The following is a 20,904-nucleotide window of genomic DNA, read 5'->3' on the forward strand; positions in this document are numbered from 1 at the left end:
CTAAGAGGCATATTAACATCAATCACAACTGATTTTAGTCATGACTGGACTACACTCAGCAATCATGGTCTATCAGTAAAATTGCTGGTCATTCCCTGCTGAAGGGATCATTGGAGGAGTGAAATAATCACATACATCCACAATATGAGAATTCTCACAAATATTTCAGAGTTAAATATTGAAAAAAAAAAACAAAAACTAGAATGGATTCAATCTAAAACATAGAAGTCTTCCTTATGAAATGTTAAAATCTCAATTGAAATCCGAGTTTCTGTGATCACTACCTGCTACAGTGTAAGCTAAACTAAATCTTCAAACTAAATAAGGTCAAACAACTCCAGTTTTTATTAAAAGGTGAATAAAATACAATGTTTTACAAGAGCAGACCTCAACTTTATTTTTGTGTGCATGACAGCAAAAAAACCCAAAACATTAAGCAAAAACATTAAAACCTGATCATTTACAAAGCAATGCCAGAAAGACAGAGAAACATTATAATTCAGTTCAATATATGAATCATGGAATCCTGAAGGTGAAAACGCTGGAAAACTGGATCGTTACTCAAAGGAATGCTGCAGTGTTCACCATCAGCCACAGTTAATCAATCAGCCTCTTGTTTTCTGACTGCTGGTCCACTTAGAAATCTTTCTGAAGATCTGCAGGAGAAAAAGACACGAGAACAATTTAAATTATGACAATATGAAACTTTAAACAGTAAGCTTCCTTAACGTGCCGGGACTTAAACACACCGCTCTTCTTAAGCAGCTCTCCTTTCCATGAACGAGCCATCGTGTCCAGAAACTGATCAAAGTGTTTGATGTACTTCGCCAAGCTGGTTCTTTTGTAATCTGTGAAGAAAATCGTAGATGAACTTAAACGTTTAGGACTCGTACTTAAGCAGCCAGAAGACACAAATCAACAAATTGGGAAAAAGCTAAAGCAAAGGGGATCATTGATCAGTTGCATTTCTGTTCTTTTCATCTGCATGTGATTAAAAATATTGAGGACAAGCAGGTTTTACAAAAGCAGGAGGAACCAGACTGATGCACACAGAAGTGAACCGTCGTGTCGTTTCTCTCATTTAAACTCACTCACCTCGAACCTTCCGTTTCTCCGCTGCATCCTTTTCGTCTTCGTTCTTATTGGTGTCTTCTGACTGCTCTTCGCCCGGCTTTGGTCGATCCAGCTCCTCACAGATCAGGCTGAAAGAAGAAGACAGAAATGAACAATATTAATAATAAAAATAGAAAACCTACAACTCTTACATCAGAAGCTTCATAAAGATCAAATGCTGCACACAACCAAAACCTTCTACCTGATGGTAGGAACGGCGAACGGATCAAACGTCTCCAATTCTTTCAGGTCAATGGGAACAGAAATGCGGCCTGAACACACGAAAAAGTCACAGACGGACTGTAAGTGCAACATTTACTGATTCATGGAACACTCACATCACATTAGATGCACATGAAGCACAATGACTCAAAGTATAAACATATTACTTCCAGTGTATAAATTACAGAGCAGACATATTTTCACCCTGAAACGTCTTTGCAACAATAATACAGGAACAGATCGTCTCCTTAAGAACAAGAAAAACTGACTTACGCGGCTTCAAATTCCTCAGATTTGTCAATTCTGTTTCATCAGGTGTATTTTTAAATTTTACATTGACTAAAAACTTTATCTAATCAGTGTATCATGTTTTAATATCAGTAATTTAGCAGTTTTAAAACCCAAATGTTATCTACACGCTTTCTCCAGCTTCCTTTTTGTGAACGGAATCTGATGTCTTTAGTTTCTATATGTCAATACAGACAGGCATTTTTCTATTTTCCTCATGTGTGCGCGCATGGGTTTTGTAAAGCTACTCTGGTTTCCTGCTGCAGTTAAAGAAAAAAATTAGATGGCAGTTGTTTTCAATTCAATATAATGTCCAGTCTGCATGCAGCTGTCAACTGCAATGTCTTTGTTGATGCAGAACGAGTTAGTGTATGTCTCTGCCGTCACATCTCGAATAAAAACACGCAGCTCAAATCAATTCACAATTTCAGACTAACTGCAGACACACTCACCTGTTTTTGGATGCACACTGAAAGGACTTTTCAGCAGATGGTTCACACCTTTACTGACGTTGACGTCCAGCCGAGGGTAACAATACTGCAGCATGATCTCTTTTTCAAAATGTTGGCCCTTTTTGGTGGTGCCCTGTGAAAGCAGAAACTATTGCTGTAAATCTTGTTCTTCTGATCACACAAATGGGGAAAAAAAGTCGCCGAAGCAGATTTACTGACCTGTTTATCAAGAGCTTGATCTAAAACATGTTCCCAGCGGCTCTCTGGGATCTTGTCTTTCTGAAAGGCCTGCTGAAGCTCTTTTCTTACATGTGGAGAGGGGGGGTTAAGGTCAACTTCACAGTGATTCCTCTACCGTTTCACAGCAAATTCGACATGCTGACAGTAACAATATAAATGATCATGCAGCATCCAGTGAAAAGGATATCTTCAGGCACAAGAGCCAGCACTTTGTCGACAGACTCTTTGCGTCCGAGGATGTCCTGGTCCTTCAGCGCATACTGAGGAAAGTACTTCTCCACCACTGCCAGAGACTCTCTGTGAAGATGACAGAATCTTTAACAGCCGACACGAAGACACAACCCAGAGATCACAAAAATAAATGAAAAAAAGGAAGAAAATGACAAATAAGAAAAAACATTAATACTTGATAAATGGATGAATTGGATCTGTCAGCACGACTTTCTTCACCGTTTCTTCTCCACCCTGCAAAACAATAACATATCAAAAATGAAAACAATGTGTTCCAAAGCTGATTTATTTCAGTAGAAGGTTATTTGGTAAATGATCAAGTACGGTTACCTTCACCAGGCTGAGATATTCTGCCACAGCAGAGCGAGCTGCTGAAGAGAGTTTCCTGGCAGCTTCATCACAAACCCAACAATGCACTCCTCTCCTGCCAGAATAAACCCACAGCAGGTGCTGGAAACCAAAGTCATCTGGTGGAAACAACATGAGAGAAGTTGACGCTGAATTCGTCAAACCTCCGGCACAATCAGATGAACGCACTGAAATGAGAGACAACTCTACCTCTCAGAGCTCGATCCAGGATACGAATAGCGATGGTCATCAGGGTCCAGCACCTCAAGCAAATGTCTGCAGCACTGGAAATAAAGTTAGAATTATCATGAGTGTCAGGAGTCTCACTGATGGCTTATAAAGTTATTTACATTTCTACTAAAATGAACTACGTTTTACCTGCAGCAGCTTCGCACATCATCATAATCAGTCATATCGATATCAAACACCAGCTCCTTCTCCAAAGCTTGGAAGGTTCCAGACTTCACTGTGTTGTGTTGGTTTGGCTGTGGGTGACAGACATGGACAAACCTCCTCCGTGAGACTGCAGCCATGCAGAATCCCTGAGAGCCACGATGCAAGAGTGAGAAGTCTTACCCTGTGACTGTAAATCGCTCCAATGTCAATCTTGTAAGGGTTCATTTTCTGCATTTCCTTCTCGAGCTCACTCTGGGTGCTGAACGACTGGTAGCGGACGTAGATGTCATCTTTGAGTGTGAAGGAGAACTCCCGATTCTGAAAGTAGTTCTTTTGCACTGAGATTGGAAGAAGAGAGAAATGTGACATTAGGAGCAGTTCATGGTGTTGCTGGTACTTTAACTTATTTTGCAGGAGCTGAAACGACTTTATGCATGATCAGTGGCGAAAAGGGTTTGAGAATCTTTACTCGAGGCCTTTTTGTAGCAGGTTTTCAGGCCTTTTTCTGTTTCTACTCATCAAGTTATCATTCCCTGAGGAAACACTGATAAATGAGGTAAACTGCAGGTCTACATCTCTGTCTTAAAATAGCTAAATCCAGGTAATATTTCGACAAGTTTGTTGGATAGCAAAGTGACGGTCACATATTTGTTCATGTAACATGGTAAACAACTCCCGACTGACTCACCTCCTCCATAGCTCAACCAGCGGTAATACTGGGAGAAAGGAAACAGCCGGCGATAGTAAAGAGGCAACAGATCCGGCAGAGAGGCGGGGTCGTAGTCCGAGCACGGCATTCTAGAGCAGCAGCAGCCTCGGTCCTCGTCTTTATATATCTTATAAACTTACGGAGATGCTCGTGTCCCGTGTTTTGCGGGCTGACAGTTCAGTTTGCTGTTGTACACGGAGGACAGCGCGGGAAAGCTCACGAGGAAAGGGCACAGCCAATGAGACGGGCGAATGGCCCTGACGTCATCATTAATGGACGTGTCCGTAAAACAAGCAAAAGGAAAAGTTCAACAAGAACAGAAAGTTCAACAAGAATAATTTAAACTTTACTGCATATTACCACCGATATGTCCGTGATGCATGTACATTTTGCGCTACACTCCCTGTATTCCTCACGTGACGTTTGATCAACGGAAGTGACACAAATAACAATGGCCCGAAGGGATTTGTAGTCAATAAAGCCTGCAGTAATTTCATCAACGTCTGTATTAAATTTATGAGGCTGACTTGAAACAAAATATAGTAATATGAAGAAGTAAATTCAGTTCTGACTGATCATGTACTTGTCCGTGTTTCTTAAAATATAAGAAAAGATCTTGCAAAATTGCGAAATGCCAGCTTTTCTTTGCAGAGAGAGACTGAGACATAAGAATTTGGTGAAATATTCATTTTATGTGTGTTTCCTGACATTACTCAGTATTTTCTCAGTTTGCTCAAGACTCAACCAGTGCATTGGCAGGTGAGATTGTGTGTATGTCCGATTAGTTCTTTGCCATCAAACTCAAATAAGAGTGTGTTGCAAAACATTTCTGGGTAGTCAGTGTGAACTTTTGTACTTCGTTACAAATGTAGCATTTCATACAATATTTCATATTCCCATGTGTGAATAGTCTGTCGCCATCAATAACTGGAGTGCACAATGTGTGCTGCACCTTTAGAGGGCAGTGCAGTTTCAGATTTGGTAGACAGTCAGTTTTGCAGAATGGGATGGTGAGGTTTACCACCAAAGATCATGTGTCCCTAAACACGGCTTTATTTTGTTCCCCGAAGATATGATATGTAAAAAATCGTTTTGCAAAGTTATTTTCTTTCCATAGAGAAGAGACTGACTTTGCCAAATAGTAAATAAAAAAATGTAATCTTTTGCAATTTGTGTGGGTAAATTTGTACTCTTTAAAGTGTTTCAATTTAAAGACAAGGCCGACCTTTGGTGTGACCTTTGAAAGAGCAGTTTTTAAGACAGGGACACCTCTCTTGTTCACCAGTCTGTGTGGCTCCCACAGTGCAGTCACAACACCGATGGCTGTGTAACTGTGATTCCACTGCTGTGTGTTCCAGCGATGAGTCTCCCAACTCCATCTGACTCAAGTGGTATTGTTCACTGTGAAGGTTGAGAGCTGTGCAGCAATAAGAGCCCTTGTTAGTTATTGTACTCCTGATGTAAAATGACACTCTTCCTTTGCAGTATTTCACATCAAATATGACCAGCCCTGTAATTTTTTTCCATTCTGTGCCATTTTCAATCCCTCCTTCCAGTGTGTCTCTGTCATTATTTTAGAAATAAGAGAGACATTTGGCATACAAACCTTGATTGTGCCACTAAACCCAATGCATTAAATTAGAAGCCGTCTTAACTTGCAGCTTCTGAAATTTTGACAGGAAGCTTTTACTGAAAAAATAATCTTGTCATATTGAGCACAAGCGACAAACCAAAACACTTTCATATCCACTCCATTTAATTCATCCATTTTTTCTCCTCTACCAGACACATTGAGAGTGAGCCTCACCCTCCACCACTGTAATCATCCAGCTGTTAGCATAATAAGGTGCAGCACGTGAAATACCTGCACTCTGGTTTGATGGTAATGAACTGGTTTCTCCTTCGCGGTGTCGGTGATCCCTGCCATATTCAACAGCGTTTAATAGACAAGCATTTCCAACACGTTTCCACTTTGTGATAGCGCTCGTGTTCATGGTAATATCATTTAATCACACTCTGATTTACATAATGCAAGAGCTCTCAACCTCATCTTACTTGAATTATGCAAATAAATCTGCTGCAAGGCATACAGGATGTGATGGATTTTTCTTTTTTTAGTGCATTCTTACAAATTATTTGAATACGCTTTGGGAAGAATGCCATCCGCCTTTCCTTCTTCACAAACATATTCACTATATCTTAGCAAGTGAGGTGCACATTAATGCATGGTATGCACTACTGAACAGCTACCTTTAAGCTTTTCCGGCATCTCATTGTGCGTGTGGACACAAACCACTACAACAGTCAGTTTCTGCCTGCATGCACATCCACACACACACACACACACACACACGCACTCAAACCTGCCCTGCAAACATTAAATGTCAGTAGGGCGAGTTAGGTAAGGTGACACATGAGGGTGAATGTGTAACTCTGCGTTGATAAATTCAGGTCAGATCCCCATCAGTTGCATATATAGCACTTTGGCCAGCATGATAGGTCACCGTGTTACCTGTACACAAGGACTCCCAGTTTGGGGATCATATAAAAGTCACTGCATTTTCAGATGACCAAAGTGTGCCACCATCTCTGAACGCTGTCATGTTCCATCAGAAAAATACTGGTGACACATAAGCCAGAATAAAACCTGCAAAAAACTGTCTGCAGAAACTCTGTAATGATATTTAACTAAGCGAACCAAGGAGACAGGACAGAAAGATACTGAATAAGTGCAGATATTGCAAAATAATCAAACTTGGTGCTAAAAGACAGCACAGTATGAGCACATACACTAATCAAGGTGACTTGGGCTGAAAAAATGGCCTTGGGGAGAAATGAAACAATACAGACTAGACCAAAGTTCAGGTCATTAAGACAAAAAGCTGAGAAGGAATGAACACGGACTAGAACTGAGAAAATCTACAAACAAAGAGAGGACACAGCGTGACTCTGTGTGTGTGTGTGTGTGTGTGTGTGCCTATGGAGGTAGGGATTAAAGTAGCTATGTCAGTATTACTCATGCACCTGTCTTGTCTGTGCCGCTTTTGTCCTTGTGCCTTTAATGACAAGGAAAGAGCAACTACAACAAAGCAAATATTAAAAAAAAAACAAAACAGAGACACCAAGCAGAAAATCTTTGGCCACATAAAGGCCAAAAGGAGATCTTAAACTACTCAAATGACCCGAATGAGATACTAAATGGCCAGAAGGAAAGTCAACACACTTGTTAGTCCCATGATGTTTACAGACAAGAAGAAAAGCTTGACCTCAAAATGAGCTTGGACACACACACACACACACACACACACACACACACACACACACACACACACACACACACACACACACACACACACAACTAATTTATGCTTTAAAAAGATTATCAAAATATAGATAATTATCCAAATGATGCAAACCCAGTCACCAAATTATGCAGAACTAAACAGAGAGGGCAATAATAGAGAAAAAAAACTAGTCGTTCAGCTTCTCCTTTCATGAGTCGCCACAGTGGATCATCTGCCGCTATCTCTCACACACGTTCTGCCTCCTGTACTGTTCCACTTCAGCTCTCAGGTCTTTGTCTTCCATCTCCATTGTTCAATATATTCACCTTGACTGAAAAAAAATGAGCAGGGGAACAAAACCACCAAGTGTGGACTTGAAATGATCACAAATACACACAGCCTGACTGAAATGTGACACACTAATGAGCAAAATGACAAAAGAAAAGCAATATGAGACAAAATATCAGCAGGTCAACATGAGAGAGACAGAAATAACTAGAATTCTCTGCTGTTTGTTAATCTGTTCATGATAAAGATGAAGTGAGAAGCCCAACAGGGAGGAATTGAACATGCAGAGATGTGTTTACATGTTGTTTGCATTGCGCTGTTTAGTAGATAACGGAGACAATGGGATGAGTTCTCCTCTCTGGCAGCAGGTGCAGGTCCATTCAGATTTTCACACCACACATTAATGGCATCAAAAGTCCTGCTGTGATAGTCGAGCTGTCTTTTTTTCTCTCTCTCTCTTTTTTTCCCAGTTTTATGTTCTGCGCAACTCGCCATGCTCCATTTCCCATCCACATGGCTCCATGACTCTTGAATTCTGTTGTACTGATGAAGCCATCTGCCGTGTGTTTGGAGTTGGCAGGAGGAGCCCTGCCCTGGACGCTACCAACTACTGTACGACGTTGTACGTGTTACATAAATAAATGTACACATTCAGCCACTGATTTCCTCTGAGAGAAAATCATTAAAATGGGCTGGAATGTGTCCTGACATGAACTGTTTTAATTATCTTATCAGTTCAGTCGTTTCCTCAAGCGGCCTAACAACCTCTGACCTCAAATACTGCAAAACTTTCAGGTCACACACATGCAAACAAACACACAAAGCAGCTGCACACAGATCCCAACCGCAGGCAGAAGAGGAAGAACAATGCCCGTAACCTTTAATCACATTTTCCCTCAAGGCTGTTGGAAAATATCTCTGGAAGACTTTGGAATAAAATAGATTAAGGCTTCCAACCACGGAGATTTTTTTTCCCCCCTAAAATACACAACACAACAAAAAAATCCCCATTGCTATCATTGGGATGTTTGTTTATTTTAGATAGAGATTGTGTTTATTGCTGGGTGACTCAGTTAAAGACAGTCAGCCGACAGTCTGCTTCTGTCCGAAGGTAATAAAATCTGCTGAGTAGCACCTCGAAACGTCACAGTTTCACACATCTTCCACGTTCAAGGAGGCTCATAGCGAGCCTGAATGTGAGTCATCCTCAGTCTGAATGGCTCGGTTTCTATGATTGCTGGATTCATGGCAGATTGTAACCTTGCTGCATCTGACTGAGGTTCGAGCAGTGACAAAAAGTAAACACAACAGAAGCGGCAAGCAGAGTTCAGAGTCCAGGTGACGCCAAATGACCGGCTGAGCGGTGGGCAGAAAAGCCCCGGGACCTGAATGAAGCTGCTTAGTGGTCAGAAAGCAGAGAAACCAGACCACTGATCGGGCTTCCGACAGCAGTGGAGGTAAATCTTGGTCTTGGTGGGTAATTGTCTTGTGTGATTTGGATGTTATCCTCCTTCAGCACATGATTCTACCTGATTATAATAAGCAGTTTGCTCCGAGGCTTTCTGCAGAGCTCCATCATGACACATTCATCCCTCCATCCATATTCTATAAACCTCTATCCAACTGGAGGCTGGCTGGTGCTGGAGCCAGTTGATTCACATTCAAACCTACAGGCAAGTTCGAGTCAGTCAACAAAACAAACCTCGGCCAAAATAAATGTAAAAGTTCCATGCATGCTCAGGGACGGTATTCAAACTCTACATATGAAAGATGGCTATAGTCTCACTGCGATGGTGCTAACCACTGCAACACATTTAGCTAAATATAACTACGACATGCAGGTGAGTCTCCCTCCAGGATCAGATACTGACACCACAAACAAGAGGAAATGCGAGGAAAGCGGACAGCCCAAAGTCATCTCGGACAGGTCACAGTAACCTTCAGGACAGAGAAATTCGACTCCTATAGAGGTCAGAGAGATCTCTGATGAGGGAAGCTTGAAAATACAAAGGTTAGAAAAACTGGCAAACTGGATTAACTGGTTAAAACACTGAGTGGAGAAATACTGGAAGTTTGACAACAAACTGACTAGACAGGAGACGGTGTTTGACTACAAGAGCTGATTCATAAGCAGGAGCGTTGTTAACCCTAAATACAGATAAACATGTCATGACAGCTGACTTATAGGACCAACCAGGTGGTTGGTGGCAGTTTATCAATTTGCGATTTGACTTCAAATGTAAAATGTGTTATAAATAAAAGTTATTATGATTAATTTAATTTATCAGTTAATCAGTCACACTTTAATATTTGTACAGAACTGTCATCTGAACAACATAGCAGCAAAAAAGTTTCTTCATACAACTTTTCACTTCACCTTTAAGTTATTTCTTACATTTCCACAATTTATAAGGCCTCCTCCACCAGCTAAAATTCTGCTACATAAATGCATCAACAATATTATAAGGAACATTTTTCCACTTGGGCACTTGAGATCTTTGGTGATGTTTGCATACTTTGTTTTTAATCAGTGCAGCACTATTTGTGAGTATTTAAACTGTGTGGTATTATGAGTTTATACCAACAAAATCATACAGCTTAAACACTCAAACCCCTTTATTGCTGTGAACGAATAATACACAGCATGAATACTGTCTTTGGAGTTAGATACTAATACTATATCAAAGTAACAGAAGGATGTGAGAACTTAAACTATGGCTTCACAAGCACTGGCTTACAAAGATGAAATGATCTGAGCTTTTTAAACATGAGGTTTTATCAATTCTTTACAGGAATCAAAGGAAGTGAATGAAAAAGTTCTGACGTTGTATTATTACTGTACAGTGATAAAAGGATGTAGACACGTGAGCTGTGTGTTTTCATTAGTTTTAAATAATAGTTCACAATGCTAGAATGATTCTAATCTGTGTGGTTTAATCATTACATTGCACTGATGAAAGAATGAGTGTTTGAGCTGTGTGATTGCATTAATTTTACAATCATAGAAGACAACTGTGTGGTTTTAGTATTTAATTAATTAATAGCGTTTTTTTTAAGTAAAAGCGGAATAGTACAATGACAGTTGTGATTGTACTTGTCCTTAATGCTATTATGATAAAATATTAAAACTGCAGTTTTATTAATAGTTTTCCAATTATAGAATGATATGAGTTTCTAAAATGTGTGGATTTATTAGCAGTGGCACAGGCTGTGAGCCTAAACGGTGTGGTGTATCAGTCCTGTGAGTTTCCTCCTCCCTGCTGAAGCCAGCCGGGCTCTGCGCTCATTGGTCGCCGCCTCAGTATAAAGTTGCGCAGTGACTCCTCCGCCGCCGCCGCTGTCCGTCTCACGCGCAACTGACGCACCGGTATCCACGCGCCGCCGCTCTCCGGTTGAGGATTTAACTCAACTTTTTATCCGCGCGGTCATCTCCCCGCTTCCCGCCTCCATCACCGAGGAGCGTCTCAGTGTCCGAGGTGTGTGTGTGTGTGTGTGTTTTTTCTCATCACCATGAAGGAGCGGAGACTCACGCAGCCGTTTGTCGCGAGGTGTAAACTGGTGCTGGTCGGGGACGTCCAATGCGGTAAAACAGCGATGTTACAGGTCCTGGTGAAGGACTGCTACCCAGAGGTAAGAGGTTTCTGCACGCAGCTCATGTCTGCAGTCATTTCCTGATCAATACTGGAAGCTCAAATTAACATGCAGGTCCTGTTTGTGTTATTTATTACAATCAGGATCTGAGGAAGAATAAAAATCTGTGGAGGGGGTCTGTAATAGTTGAAATGGCTCTGGGGTGCTGTAATTGAGAGTCAAGACACACCTCTATGTTTTAAGGTCTATTCTAACTATGAATAAGGGGTGATTCTCTGTAACCTTCAGAAATACTGTGTGGAAAATGTTATTAAATTGTAAAGACTCAAGCTCTGTAAGCTCAGATCTCATTCTGTAAATATAGATAAAATCTCAGCACATATAATTGGATTAAATTCAAAGTATGATATATATGCTACATTTACACACATTTCTTTTTGTGTTTCCCCTCTCTCAGACTTACGTCCCCACTGTGTTTGAAAACTACACAGCCTGTTTGGAGCTGGATGACCAGCGAGTTGAGCTCAGCCTTTGGGACACATCAGGTGAGCGTTGACCTGTAATTTTCTGTTTGACTATTGATTTTACTGAACTGCGGAGCTGTGATCTCTTAATCCGACACGCCGGGGTCCTCGATCGTTCATGGCCGAGGCAGAAAAATGAGTTGAGCTGGTTTCAGTGTTGATTTCTGGAAGGTCACATACTCTCACCACAATGCAATGCAGCCGTGCTGGAGTCGAGTAACGACTGTGAATGGAGCCACGTCTTCTCCTCCACTCCTCTGTCTTTGTGTTGTGGATGTTTACTCAGGCTTTACAATCTGTCGATCCTGTTTTGGTGCAGTCAAATAGTTTTTCACAAGTTTGAAGTCACTGGCGAGCGGATGAGGAGCACACCAGCTGGTTTTTATTGCAGAGCATGTGATGCACGAAATCTGCAAATTCTCATTCTGATTTGGATTTAAAAAAAAAAACCCTTTGAAATCATGACTCATATTTTTCACATTTCCAATCACTAAAATTAGATTTTGAAACCCTGATGTCTCCTATTAAAATGTTTATTTATCCCTCTGTTTTCTAAGAACCCCAAACCATCAGCATACCTTCAACAGAGTAATGCATCGACCATGTAACCATGTACTTGTTTAAGAAGTAATGAGGCGGGACATCAGAGTGTTGTGCTGCTGAGACGCTTCTCATGACCTTTGGTCTCGTGTGGAAGAAGTGATCAAAGACTGTCCTGTTGAATATTCAAGAAGTAACAGCGGAATACATTACCTTTCATAGAGCTGATTGAAATTGAATTGTAACCTTCCCCCCCCCCCCCCCCCCCCCCCCCCCACACACACACACACACACACACGCATCATTATGCTTGTTTGTTGTTTTCTTTGAAATGTGACGCTCTGATGATTTTCTCACGTCTTATGCGAAGTAATTGAGGATTCTTTGGGCTCTTGTGCAACAGAAATGCAATTATTACAAGACAGGATCACAACTCCTTGAAGATAAGCCTTTAAAAAAAAAGATAAACATTTTGTAGATTAAATGATAATCTGATCTTCAAAACAATAGATTTCTGTTCCTTTGTTCTGTAGTTTGGAACAAAATGTTTCGTGGGTTGCATAATGAGGTGACGGCCGACTGACCTTTAAACATACATTAAAATTATGTAAATGGGATCAATCAGAGGAGCCATGCGCTGGCTGCTGTATGGATTTCTTTCGTAACAGCCTCGGCCGAGGCTTTGTGTTGGGAGGAAGTCGAGCCGTGCCAGTTGGCCTGCAGAGGGGTTGTTTCACAGGGGAGAGGGGAAAGCCTCGTCCATGCAGGGGGTGGAAGTCTGCACGAGTGCGGGCAAGCGTGTATGTGTGTGTGTGTGTTTATCCTGTTTTTTAATGTGTGCAACAGTGTGTGTGTTTGTGTGGTGTACAGTCGCTGTGAACAGAAGGCACAAGCAAGGGATACTGAGAGAAAAGATGTGCATGACCTCCCTGCTGCCTTATGCTGTGTGTGTGTGTGTGTGTGCTGCCTATAAACGATCTTATGCAACTGAAAGCAGCTCTGAACTGATGTAGGTTTGTGTGTTTTTCTCCCACGGAGTCAAAACTTTCTGGACAGTCACCCTTTACCAGAGGAAACATTGCATAAGATCCATTTATAATTGCAACACTCACAGAGATATGCTCCAATTCCCCATCACTCTTTATTTTAACAGCCATTCTCCTTCATTACAGTCCTAATCTTTAGTCACATTAATGAATTTCCTTAATTAATCTGTTTTCTTGTCTTGAAAGTCAGAAATTAAAGGTGAAGCTAAATGTCAGCAGCTAATTTGTAAAACATAAAAAAAAAATGGAGCAGTGACTTTTATAAAGCCCAAATCAACATCGTCACGTCTTACTTTGTCAAACCACCAATAAAAACCTGAGATATTAAATTTACAGTCACTTGATGTGAACAAAAGGAGGAAATCACTTTAAAATGCCTCAGTGTGAGAGTTTTCGAGGCATGCCTTTTTTTTTTTGAATGTGCTCAGAAGAAGGACTTGGTCAATAAAATGACTAAATGAATCATTTCAGTTTTACATAGCATCACTTTGGCACAGATGCATTCAAAAAACAAAAGACAGAAGACTTAAAGCAGATTTTTTTTCAAGCTAGATTCCTCATCTTGCTCTGTCAATGTATTGAAGTGTTCCTGTATGGAAGTCCCCAAGTTGCTCACAGCTGTGAGTGGATTTCATGTTCATGCAGCCATCATTGTGTGTGTGTGTGTGTGTGTGTGTGTGTGTGTGTGTGTGTGTGTGTGTGTCACTGATCATGTAAAATATGTCGACACCATTGAAACACCAAAAATCTGCTGCATGAAGTCCATTTATCATTTATGATGTCCCATTTTTCTCTATCTGAAGATACTTTTACACTCTGTGTGTGTGTGTCAAAATCCAGGCAGGAGGCTGCTATTGTGTGTGTGTGTGTGTGTGTGTGTGTGTGTGTGTGTGTGTGTGTGTGTGTGTGTGTGTGTGTGTGTGTGTGTGTGTGTGTGTGTGTGTGTGTGTGTGTGTGGGAGGTGGTGGGTGCTCGAAGTTGTGTCTTCTTCAGATGCGTCTGCCTCCTCTTTCTCAGGCCTTACATCACTCTGGATAGTTATGTGACGTCTGCTTTGATTCTCACCAAAAGAAGTGTTATTGATAGTCGCTCGTTGTGTAAGTTCTCCTACTTCGCAGGTTCCAGTTTTAGGAAAAAAAAAAGTGTTTGTTGTGTGTGTGTGTGTGTGTGTGATATTGTAGTAAACCATTTCGTGAACCTCTCAGGAGACGGGCGAATTCATCAAGACAACATGATTGTTAGTTAGTCCCAGCAGAGGACTAATAGAAGTATCTATTCCCGGTATAATTATATCCTCTCATATTTGCTTGGGGAAGCTTCTCGGGCTCGTTTGGCCCCTGAGGACACCAGTAGGAAATTAAATCTCAGTGTCGGTGTGTGGGGAGTGATTAGGTGGCAGGGGAAGACAATAGAGAGCGGACATCCTGACAGTCTGTTTTTAGCACAGGAGCTTTCCTGAGGGGTTTTTTTTTTTTTTTTTTAAAAAAAGGAATTTAACACACACACACACACACACACACACATGCACACACGTTATTTATGGAAACGTGTTTCCTTCATGCCATTCTTCACTTTCTCATAACTGAGGTGTTGTAATTGTGTGACAGTAACGAGAACGGACTGAGTGAGATGATGAATGGCGTGTATTTTCACGTCGGGGAGGAGTTTATGTGTTGCAGGCTGAAGATTAATGCAGAAAATTTACAACTGGGTCATAAAGGCATCGACTCCAGCATCGGTTATGATATGAGCCCATCGATAAATCCTGACACGGTGAAAGGATGCGTCCTCAGACTGTAAGTGAGGTTTATAAGAAGCTTGCAGCTAAATGAATGACTTCTTGCTGAACTTGTGCTTCTAATTATTAATTAGACCGAACGCTGGAGGCGGCATTAAGCTCTCCAAAAGAGACATGCTTTTCCAAAAGCATTTGGGTGGCATGCTAACACACGGTAGATTCAGTACAAACATACAGGCATCTTACAACGTGATTTTGTGTCAGTAGTGCAACTTTGACTCTTAAAATATGTCAAATTGAGAGGTAATCAGCGTTAAACCTTGAAGAAAACATTTTTACGGGAAAATGAGAGTTACATAAAGCCTCACATTAGTCTCACATTAACTCAAATCTTTATGCAGCAGCGGTTTAGCTCCCGGCACTCTCATCCTGAGATTTAACATACTGTCGTCCCGAAGAGCCATTATTACAATTTACTGTTTGTTTTCAGATCCCGGCATAAGCAGGCTAAAGCCGCCCGGCGTGTGATTTTTTTGCATGACAAACCGGCTTTTCCGGAGCGGTTGAAAACAGCGGCGTCTCCATCTCGTCTCGCCCTGAGCCCCGTGGACAGACTTGCCTCGGGGCTTCGGTCCCAACGGGCCGCCTCTCTGTTTTACACACATGTTGATTCAGCTTTAGCTCCTGCCTCCAGAGTGGGCTTATCATCCAAACAACACCACCACCGTGCCTTTTATAAGCGGAACAAAGGCACAATAATGGTACGATTGTGCCCGTGCGTGAAGAAAAGCCTACGGTAAACCAACTGTCCGCGAGAGCCTTTAAAACTCAGAAATTAGCCTGTTATGACTCGATTATACAATTAATATGAATACCACTGCATGGTGCAGAACAATGTGATAAGCAAGTGTTAAAAAGCAGTTTACATGGTTATTAGCAGCTGATTGACAACTAGAAATCACTCTAAATAACAGCAGCACAATGAACTCATGCATTAGTCTTTGTTTTATTTTATCACTTGGTTTGATGTTTACTCTTTTTTTCAGTTTATATGCACCTCCATGGAGAAAATACAATATTTGAGTGTATTTTCTGGCATGGTTTCATCGATCAACTAAAATTTGATTTTAAATGCAGGTTTGCCTGAACATAACGTGATATTTTTCCACGAATTTCAATGCAAAAACCTTCAAACTGAAAGATGATCTCATCCTTTTAAATTTAACAGGAACTCCGATTTTCACCCTCATTTGTCAGTTTGTTAAATAAAGTTTGCCCCTGACTAATCGCTGCGTTTTGTGATGGGCGCAGCGTCGACCAGCCTGACTCAGTGAGTTATTCAGTGAGTTTACTTTCCTGGAAGGGCTCCTGTCAGTGGGAAGCCTTCATGCTCGCTGAAATGATTTGCTCTTTTATGAGCTTGGCAGGGCTGCGTGTGTCTGTTTGTATTTGTTGCTGTGTTAATGTGAGGAGGATGATTGTGATGGAACATTATAACAGTGTCAGCTGGCAGACCTTTGAAAGAGCAGCTTTGTTTCTATTTCTGCTCGCTAACAAAGGGAGAAAAAAAAACTTCGCTTATGAAAGACATTTTTTTTTTTTTTTTCAGATTGAGAGTCAAACTTTTAACCCACACATTCACAGGATAAACACTTCATTATGTCACCTCTCTCGCTCTCCAGGTTCTCCATATTATGACAATGTCAGGCCGCTGTGCTACAGTGACTCAGACGCGGTGCTCTTGTGCTTTGACATCAGCCGACCAGACACAGTCGACGGCGCCCTGAAGAAGGTATGAAGTGCCGCAATTTGCTCGTTCAATAATCCAAGACTCCGTCTTTTATTTATTCATCGTACCTCTTAGTGTCAGTCCGGTGACGCCCGTTTCCTCTCCTTGCAGTGGAAAGCAGAGATCCAGGACTTCTGCCCCAGTACTCGCATTTTGCTAATAGGCTGCAAAACAGACCTGCGCACAGACGTCTGCACTCGCATGGAGCTGTCCAATCAGAAGCAGGCTCCCATCTCCCATGAACAGGTTGGCTCCCATATCTGCTCACCCCTCCTCTCCTTTATTATGAAAATACTGTAGTACCGTGTTTCTTCGCTCTCCGAGGGTCCAAGAGGTACTTTTAAATGTCTGACATCTTAAAATGAAAATTTACTTTCACAGTCACTCTTTGCACCTCTGTTTTTGGTTTCTAATCTCAAAACATTTTCTAAAAGCAGCCTGAATCGTAGATAATTGTTTATTTGTTTGCTGCTTGTCACAAACCAACTGGTGTAAAAGTCATTTGAAAGTGTTGTGATTTCTTATTACTTTAGTGAATGCACTGACGTTTGAGCAGATCCTCATGCAATATGCCCCCCACACACACACACACACACCACCACTGAGATCAAATGTGATTTAAAAAAAATCCCATTTGTGCTGTTCTCACTGAAATGAAATCAGAAATGTGTCACGTATGAGCAAAAAAGTTGAACTGAAGCCACATTTAGACAATAAATGGAAAGATCTCAAGCAGATTTTGGAAGTTGTTTATTATTTTAAGAGATAAGGATCCTCCTTGATGTTTGGAAAAGTGAGTTTGTGGCACTTCTTTTTTATCTTAATGTCCAAATTACATTTTTCCACCCTTGACCCATTGACAAGACGTCCGCAGGCTGTTTTAGTATTTCTGATAGGCGTGTCTCGGATGTGATTGACATTTTCAGCGACCCATCGCTATTACACACACTCACACAGCAGTTGGAGCTGTTATCTGAGGTCGACGCCGCTGTCGGTGCGGAGGAGACATATGTATTTCTTTTGGATGCAGAAAACGCCCGCGAGCGCAAAATGACTCATCAGGCATTTGACACCGCTTCACAGGGAGAGAATTGGAGGGAATCTTATGTGAACAGTATTAAAATACCATTTTTTGACATTCAGTTGGCACAGATCAAAAACAAGTCAACAACAAGCCCCGTAAATACTTATCTCTACATGTGATGTTCAGATCTTGAGTCATACGTTATACAGTTAGACTGTAACAGATGGAAAATGCGTAAAGAATTTTTAAAAATGTTACCACGGACTGATTTGTTCCCTCACTCTTCACAGGGCTCGTCCTTGGCCAAGCAGCTCGGCGCCGAAGCGTACCTCGAGTGCTCTGCCTTCACGTCAGAGAAGAGCATCCACAGTGTTTTCCGTACTGCGGCTCTGGCCTGCATGAACAAACTGCAGCCCGCCGACAAACCCAGCCCCGTCCGCCGCCTCTCCAAGAGACTCCTACACTTGCCCAGCAAGACGGAGCTGCTGTCCTCCACCTTCAGCAAGGACAGGTCCAAGAGCTGCTCCATCATGTGAATCCCATGCTGGGGAGAAGAAAAAAGAAAAACAAAACCAAGAAAAAAAAAAAAGAAAGAAAAAAAAAACCCCATAAAGCAAGGACATGTGAACTCTCCTGTAGCTGCTCAGGCAGGGAGGCAGGGCGTGTAAAGGAAAGGGAAGCTTCTCTCTTCTTTGCAACATCCTGCTCGACCTCCTGTCAGCCACCACCAAAACGATCTGTACTCTCTCTGTATTTAACAGCTTTGATCAGGACTTGTCACCAGCACACACTTTCCGCACAGAAAGAAGTTGTCCAGGTCCGTATTCCGGTGCCGGTCGAGCATAAGAGGCACTTATAAGGTCCCTACTTCACTCTTTCCCACAGAGAAGGTGGTGGTCGTAAACACTGCGTTTGACTGCATTAAACTGATTAGACCCATTTGAAATTCTGATAGCGGCGCCCTTTCCAATCCATCTCTGTGTCTGAATGTCCGTTTAAGGTCACACTGCGAGCTGAGTGACGGGATGAAATGCGAAATCCGACAGTGACAGGGACGCAGGACCCGACAGAAGCGCGGCTCTTAGAATTTAAAACCGCGCTCCTTGAAGGAAATTATTCCCCATCTGACCCCTCGGTGGTATTTCGTTTGGAAAGTAAAGCTGGCAGCCGGGAGGGGTGGGGGTGGGGGGGGGTTGGGAAAGGTGCAGGGAAGGGAGGGATTTGGCGAGCGGAGCATTCATTTGCGAAAGGCAGTGGGAGGACAAACGGAGCGAGCATCTCAAGAAGCGCAATGTGACTCAGCACTCACATGAGCCGCGGAACAGGCCACTGTGGACGTGCTGTTCAAAACAAACACACTCCGAGTTAAAAAAAAAAGAAAACAAAAAAAGAAAGAAAGAAGCCCAGGCTGTGCAAAGACTGCCTGAACATGTTTTTGTGAGCTTGCCTCCCATTACCCATCGCCTCAGCCGTCTTATTCGTTCAGTGTTACTACCCATCAGCTCTGACCCCGGCAGTGTTACGTGGATGAATCATCTTCTCTCCAATGCCTAATGGAGCCCAGTTTTTACATAAAAAAATGAAGTCATTCTTTCTTTTTTGGATGAAAAAAGACTTCTTTTCATGCAAGACAAAACTGGACACAGTCAGTTTACTGTGCCAGTGCGTCTTATGAGTTGTCCTGATGGGTATTGAAGAGACCTCGTCCTCAACATGGGACCAGACAACACTGATCGGAGAGGGATCGTCAATGGGCAGCTTTCTTCTCAGTTGTTATTACCGGATGCATTAATTATCCGCAATGCATCTGCATTAGCGGGTTGGTGAAACATGTGGGAGGAACAACTTTAGCCTATGCAGTGATTTTTTTTTTTAATCCAAGTGCCCAAACAGCTTCACTTCAGTTATGACTGCAGTGATTGTGCGATGCTCAAAAAAAAAAAAAAAAAAAAAAAATCTGAACTATTCAAACATGTAGCTTTAAATTGCTTAAAAACTTAACAAATCAATGATGATTATTTTATTACAGCTCATTCTTCTCCAGTAAACAAATTAGAAATTAACACTTGATGTCACCTTATATTTACCTAAAATCCAGTTTGCAAAATCTGCATTGATTGGATTATGTCAGCTTCGATCCCTGCGTCTGTAGCCTATGTTTGTGAACCTTGATAGGTTCAGATTTAGATTTGTTCATTTCTAAAAATATCTTATAAATCGAACTATTCAAGGTCAGAGTTCATTTTTATTTTTAGCCACTTAAACCAACAGACAGCAATACCATGCATCAAAAGCAGATCAAAGCGCAAAATAACAAGAGGGAATATTTAAATTTCAGCAGATAATATTTGTTGGATGAAGTAGAAATGGGTTGACTTCTGAAGGAAGACTCTCACTCTTCATCCCACCAGGCTGGTTCTTCTTCATCGTTCTTGTTCACAGTTAAAGCAGCCAGTGTAGCCTCACTGTCAGAGATGGATTAGGAAATCTGGACACTGGACTGAAAGATCATTTCTGCTCACAAATTGCTGCAGGAGCCTGTTTGACTCCATGTTGCGTATATTCATTGACTCTCTTCCTGCTTGGCTGTCAGGCATTATTACGGAGAATTCAAAAAGAAACATTTTAGTTCACAAATATGGAAAAAGCAAAGTTGGAGGGGAAAAATAAAACATTTTTCTGCAATCTGAGGGGTTCTATCAACAGTTTTACATTAGATGTAGTACTGGTAACAATCACGGGGAGACATGCGGCCTGTTCAATTAACCAGAGTGTACTTTAAACTGATTTTAAACTCCATGCCAACATCTCAATGCAAATTGAATCAGGTCAACTGGACTTGGGCATATGTCTTGGAAAACATTTGGCCCTTACCCAACACTTTTTCCCCCTCTCCAACATGTTGCTTATTGTCTTCAGTCTTCACTAACACTAATGTGTTCAGCCTTCAAACAAACAACCTGCATCTACGTTAAATGTGTGCGAGAAAATCCAAAAGAGGAAAGCTAAACTGAGTTTCACCAACAGGCTGGCCCTGTCTTTTTTTCCCCCCCCCCTTCTCTTTTATTTTAAGTTTTCACT

General features: G+C 41.6%; 2 protein-coding genes across 2 annotated transcripts; one reads left to right on the plus strand and one right to left on the minus strand.

Annotated features, from left to right (window-relative positions):
* Positions 1-393: 393 nt before the first annotated feature.
* On the minus strand, positions 394-4,201 carry prim1 (DNA primase subunit 1). Its single transcript, XM_030118726.1, has 13 exons — positions 3,979-4,201; positions 3,471-3,628; positions 3,273-3,379; positions 3,105-3,178; positions 2,877-3,013; positions 2,722-2,780; positions 2,503-2,612; positions 2,295-2,386; positions 2,076-2,208; positions 1,316-1,385; positions 1,096-1,202; positions 750-848; positions 394-656 (listed from the first exon to the last, which is right to left on the minus strand). The coding sequence occupies exons 1-13, from the start codon at positions 4,085-4,087 to the stop codon at positions 637-639; spliced, it is 1,275 nt and encodes a 424-aa protein (XP_029974586.1). The 5' UTR covers positions 4,088-4,201; the 3' UTR covers positions 394-636.
* Positions 4,202-10,914: 6,713 nt separating this feature from the next.
* LOC115408225 (rho-related GTP-binding protein Rho6-like) lies at positions 10,915-19,210 on the plus strand. The gene is made up of 5 exons (XM_030118860.1): positions 10,915-11,201; positions 11,620-11,707; positions 16,693-16,802; positions 16,911-17,045; positions 18,114-19,210. The coding sequence occupies exons 1-5, from the start codon at positions 11,082-11,084 to the stop codon at positions 18,357-18,359; spliced, it is 699 nt and encodes a 232-aa protein (XP_029974720.1). The 5' UTR covers positions 10,915-11,081; the 3' UTR covers positions 18,360-19,210.
* The last annotated feature ends 1,694 nt before the right edge of the window (positions 19,211-20,904 follow it).

The sequence above is a fragment of the Salarias fasciatus genome, chromosome 20 (genome assembly GCF_902148845.1).
Source record: "Salarias fasciatus chromosome 20, fSalaFa1.1, whole genome shotgun sequence".
NCBI lineage: Eukaryota > Metazoa > Chordata > Actinopteri > Blenniiformes > Blenniidae > Salarias > Salarias fasciatus.